Here is a 6,000-nt window from a genome sequence, read left to right as displayed (position 1 = left end):
GTTTTAACTTGAAAGAACTCTAAAAGTAAAACACACTATAATAAGTGGTCAATGTTATGAGACACTGCTTGAGAAAAGAAATCTAAAATCGATTCTACTGTGCAGCTCTATAAAATATAAACCATGAAGGTGAAAAAAATAGTGTTAAAAAAACCTCAGAGCCCCCTAGACCAAAGCTCCTGCTTTTCACACTTGGCTGCTTTTTTGGTTCTCTGAGATATTAGAAGGGATAGGCTCCCATTCCATTGATAGGGCCCCTCGCACCAAAGAAACTCTGCTTGGTCCCAAGTCTGTAATCAGTTGCATAATTATATACAAAGTCTAGTATTTTATATCTAGAGTTCACTGGCCCAGAGATAAAAGCATGACAGTGATGATAAAATATAGTGATGACAGTGATGAACAAATACAGTAAATGCAGATGAGTTGGTTAAAATCAAATTACAAAAGAATTCAAATGTTTTTCTCTAAAAGTTCAAGCTCAACTACCACATCAACTCTACCACTGATGAGTGGTGCTAAATTACAAGCAGTGAATAACAGAATTTTACTTTCTCTGTTGCCACACAACTATTGTACTACTGGTTTTGAGAAACCAAGAGAGAAGCTACTGTCAGCTACTGGCAGTCCTGGGGCTCTTTTCTCACTGAGGACAGGTCCGTTACACAAAACAATAGCAATAACCAACTCTTGTAAGTCAAATTAAATTTAAATGCAGTCTCTGATATTATATCACGGTAACCACGCCAAAGTTCCTCTTCTACCATTTCTGAGGCCATTTGCAACAAAGACAGAGCTGCACTAAGTGTCATAGATAGCTGATATTTAAACAATGCTACTTTCTAAATTAATCAACTCTTGGAAAATTATCAGCTTATTCATTCTAGGTTCATTAAATTAAGGCTCTATTTACATGAGGCTATGCCACATTGCCTGGATAAGAAGTAAAGCAGTTTAAAGCAGTGAAAATCCTCCCACTGCTGCTTTTTTTTTTTTTTTTTTTTTTTTGTCTGCTTAAAAAGATTCTACAATACTTTGGGGAACGCTTAAACAGGGGAAGAGATGTAATATGCATGTATGGTATAAACATAGTTAAGTCAAGAGAAAGGAAAAGGTATGTCCAACCTCTTGCATTACAAAAATCCTCATTTACCTATTTCGGTTTCCTGAGAGCTCACACTTCAAGTGAGACTTTGCTTCAGTGATTCTCCAGCAATGGCTTTTACAGATACTACCTTAGAGTGCTTTCTAGTTAAAGCTCTTTTTTTTGTGCTCAAGGCAGCCAGTTGAGGAAATACTGCACGTTTCATATGGAGATAGAGATGCACAGAGTTGAAAAGAAAAAAGGTATCCTTCCTAATGAAATATTATTCTCCTTCAACAACCTCACAAAACATTTATATTAATCATGGTTTATAATACCCTGCTGATGAAACCCAGATGTTAGAAGTAACTTTCAAACATGCAGCTATACTGTATAAGTGTTCTTTAAAGGTATGATCACAGCCACTGGATACCTACCTTTGCATGAAGTGTGGAGCAAGCCATTACACCTCAGATTATTCAGTGAAAGTAATGTCATCTAAAACTCCTCAGGGATCCAATACGATAAGCTAACTCCTGAGGCACATATTTCTATAAATTATTTAATCCTAGTAAAAAAGAAATCATAGAGTTCCTGCTTGGGTAATAAAAGCAAACAGGTAACATCAGCATGAACCTGTCAACTCCCCTGTTGCCAGACACTACCTATCCTGGACAGACATGCTTATGGACAATCTAGAAAATCACAGAGCTCCTACTCAGAAGGAGGAAAGGAATGTAAATTCTTGCCTGCCTTGCTACAGTGCAACTTTATGGCTTGTCCAGAAACTGTTTTCTATTAGAGACAACTTAACATTGACATGTGGAATTGGCTAAGTCACATCTTATTCAGTCTTAAATAAAAATTCTTTTTCTCTGGAGTCTCAAACAATACTAGTTAGGTAGCTTTTATAGAACCGCTGGTGATTACTTCATCCAAATTGACACCTATCTTGTAAAAACTGCCACAAAGAGGGCATTATTCAAAATTCCTTTACATTTCTATGTGCAAAATATGTCAAGAGAAGGCACTGCAACTGAGTTATTCAAATAGCAACAAAACACAAATAAATACTTCTATTTTTAATTTCCTGGAAATGAACTTATATGGGACACAATGGAAGGAATTCTACAAAAAGGAAACCATTTACATAGCGAGAAGCATGTATTTAATTAAAAGCTTTGCAAAGATACATGAATAAAGCTATGTGCATGACTTTTTTTAGGGATGGCCCCAGCTGTTTATTTTTTTTTTATAAGGAACAAACAAAAAACGTGGAGAGCACAGATGCAATAAAGAAACAAAAAAACCTAAGTTTGTACCCACATACTTTACAAAATAAAGCATGCCAGGGGTACAAAACATTCTATATACTGTATGACCAGCAAATAAATGCACTGTAACATTGTTCTCTCAAACAGCATAAGCCTAACAGCTAAGCTCTGAAAATGACATTGACAGTAGGCATCTTTATTTAATCAGCCTTCTACAGAGTCATTTAGCACCATCACTTTGTTTGTTGTTTTTGCCCTGCCTATCTCCTTCCTCAAAATAACAACAGAAGCATAGCACCTTTTAATATCTAAAATAAAAATAGGAATATTAAATGCATCCCAACTTCCAGAGATGAGGTAGCTCATGCTAAGAAATGATGGAACTTTCTTGCCTTGACAACTTCAAGGCCAGTAAGTAAAATTACTGGTGATGCATGTCTGGATGTCAGCTAAAAACAATTAATTTCTAAACTTTCTTTTTCTTTATTAGCAATTGGTCTGGTATACATGTGAATGATTTGCAACATACATAAATTGGCACCATATATAAGACATCTGTATAATTTGATCTGTAATGGCTTCTTAGATGGGCAAGTATTGGAAAATCAACAAGTATTGGTTTTAAGAGATACTTTGAAGATTAAGTAAAATTTAATAGAATTACACAATACATTGTGAGAAGTGAAGTCTGGCCTTAAAATTTAAGATATGGGACATCCCCACTGAAAACTCACATTTATCCCAATAGTATTTTTACTTCATAAAGGGATCATGGCTATGGAATACTCTTTTGAGCAGACTATTACATAGGAAAGTGCAGGAAAGACAATGCCAAATTAAGATGATCTTGTCTGAAGATGTTTTCTTCTAAAAAAGACATAGATTTCTGTTAATGCCTATCATACTGGCAACCACAGAAAGACAAACTGGGTTTGAGGGAGTAAGTATGATTGAAATATAGCCAACGGTTCACAAAAGTGCTCTACTGTTCTGTTATTCAGTATGCATCCAAGCAAAAGAAATAATCTTTAGAGATTTACGTAGTCCCACATTAAAACTATCCATGTTGAATACCTGTAAATTTCAAAATAATTTGAAACAAAAGCAAGGAAAAAGGTTCATATTACTTTTAAAAGGTGGTCATTGATCCTCTTAAAATTGTACTAAAAAGTTGGTTTCAATCATCTAAAACAGAAGGTTTGTAAGTAAAATAAATATTCAAAAGGAGGCCGGGCATTTAAAAAGAACCGTATATACAATGCTGATCCAATATCAGCCATTACTTCAAGAGTCTCAGGATTAACTTCAATCAGTCTAAGTTCACGTGTTTAATTGCTGCTGTTGCTGGGTAGTGTGTTAATTTCCCCCCTTCCTCTTACACAAAGCAAACTGGCCCAATTTCAATTCCAAACTCCTGGTCAGTACTGCCAATGTCCACTGGTGCAACATCTATAATAGGTAAGCGTGCCACATTCTGTGTTCTGTACTCAAAGACAGTCTTGCCCGTGTTCCCATTACGTTTCTGGAAGAAAAGAAGAAAAAAAAATAAAAGAACAATTTAGGCCAGAGCTCACATTAGAAAGGGCCTGAATTCCAGCTGGCAAGTCAGTTGTCTGATAATACAGAAAGATCTCACCGTACCTTCACCGCGCAACACACCCCGCCTGTACTGCACATTGGTTATTTTAAAATGTATATATCTTGCTTTTAGCCTGATGAAAAGACCCACCAGATTGACACAGCAAGATTTCCCCCTTGAGCTGGACTGATTTTTCTTTATGTTATGGAATTTTTCTCTATGTGTTAATATGTGCCTGCATACATATTCATGGGCTATATTACTTTAAAGCACAATTCTAATTTATTTCAAGTGGAAAACTGATTTTAGAAATATTTTTCCAGTGTCTTGGACTTGGCTGAGAATGGTAATGAACATGAAAAATTTACTACTTGCTGGTTTTTATGCCCACTAAGAATTTGGGGGGGGGACACATTTTCTTTTCTAACTCAGTCAGTCATAGTACCAATGAGTTTCTTCCAGTGTATTGCTGCAATAATTTTATCCATCTGACACACAAATGCTTAAGGTTATCTGACCTCTTTGCACACAGAGGTACACGAATACTGGAAAATGCAAAATGGCAAGATACATATCTCAGTAATCTCACTAATAACTAGTAATCTGTAAATATCCTCTAAGTAGTGCAAATTTCTATTATGTGAAGCTAGAATTGTAGTAAAATACCTATTTGATCAGTTACTTCTACAATTTATGGTGAAATTCTGCAGCATTTCAATTACCCTATTCTATGGAATTTTTTTTCTACGTCAAGGAAGAACTGAAACCATTAGAAGACAAAAGTCATTTTCTCCATAACAAATGACAAAAACCCCAAACTTACAGAACAGCTGTCATGCAGAACAGTGTATCTGAATCGGCTGTTTCCCTCTGCTTTGATCTCCAGGTCATTGGCCCCTTTCAGAATTACAGCTTTTTTCAGGTTCTTAGTCTGGTCATCCATGTACCCAACACTGTTTTTACAAAGGTAAGTGATATTCTGGGAAGCTTCCTTTGATAGGAGACGCAGGAAGGTCATCTGAGTGACAGCTGTATCTCCGTACACAAACTGTGAAGATACAGAAACAGATCAATGTATATTACATGAAAATTCATTAAGAGTTCATGAATTTTAAAAACATCTGCCGTTATCGTAACCCTTTCCAGAGAGGAGTAGCAGAAGCCCTATTACATAATATCCAAGAATGGTTTCTTTTGTCATTTGCTGCCAGTTGAGGACAAAGAAGTGTAGACACCTTGAGCAGTGATCATTTTGGAGAATTTTGATGGTAAAGCTCTGCAGCTGAAAAACTGAAAGGCAGTTGGGCCTCCACAGACATGCCAAATTTTGGAATGAATTCTGCTTTCTTTCAAAAAGGGATTCAGTAGGAGCTACACCTTATGTATGAAATAGTGCATAACTAGGCAAGAAATGTCAGGCACAGAAAACCCTTTTATAGTGTATCTGCTATATTGAAACTTTAGCAGCTCTTTTTCCATAGGCTTTGTATTGTATTTAGAAGCAACACAGACAGAAAATTTGACAATATAAAAATAACTATAGATTTGCATGTGGACTTTATCAACTAATTAACTTATACAGAAGTTTGAAAAGTATTTTACAATGTGCCACTGTTCCTATTAAAAAAACAGACCCAATTTTTCTACCAATAACAAAAATTCTGAAATTGCTGAGGTATTTTTCCTATCTGTACGGGTTTTATTCTATACATGCTTTGTGAAGCATTTGAGAGAAAAAAAAAAAAGGTCACCAATGTCTAAAAATATATACATTTCTCTGAAACTGGTGGAGAAAAAAGAAAATCTTATGCACTGACACTGTCAATGTTTTTACAAAATGCGTTATCTCTGTTTAGCAGTCTCTGACATATTTATCATTTAGTATCTGTAAGGAGTGCATATGACTATTACACAGGTCATATGGTTAGTTACCAAATCTGACAGTGTTTTAAAAAATGAAATGTTCTTTTATAGTATTCCTGAAGATAATTTGTTCCTTCAAAGAGCATCTAACTTACAAAAACCCTACATGTAGCTCTTGCAGGCAGCTAAACGTCAATTGT

At 35.5% G+C, this 6,000-nt stretch overlaps 1 protein-coding gene across 1 annotated transcript in view; it reads right to left on the bottom strand.

Annotated features, from left to right (window-relative positions):
- Positions 1-2,235: 2,235 nt before the first annotated feature.
- The window catches only part of COL5A2 (collagen type V alpha 2 chain), a 114,447-nt gene continuing 110,682 nt past the window's right edge, over positions 2,236-6,000 (bottom strand). The window contains exons 53-54 of the mRNA XM_064452028.1: positions 4,761-4,985; positions 2,236-3,880 (exon numbers count right to left, since the gene is read on the bottom strand). Of these exons, the coding sequence (XP_064308098.1) occupies positions 3,734-3,880; positions 4,761-4,985 (372 nt within the window). The 3' untranslated portion in view covers positions 2,236-3,733. The remainder of the gene's footprint in view (positions 3,881-4,760; positions 4,986-6,000) is intronic.

Source organism: Phalacrocorax carbo, chromosome 5, assembly GCF_963921805.1.
Source record: "Phalacrocorax carbo chromosome 5, bPhaCar2.1, whole genome shotgun sequence".
Taxonomy (NCBI): Eukaryota; Metazoa; Chordata; class Aves; order Suliformes; family Phalacrocoracidae; genus Phalacrocorax; species Phalacrocorax carbo.
The sequence above is the reverse complement of the archived record's forward strand: the minus strand, read 5'-3'. Positions and strand labels throughout refer to the sequence as shown.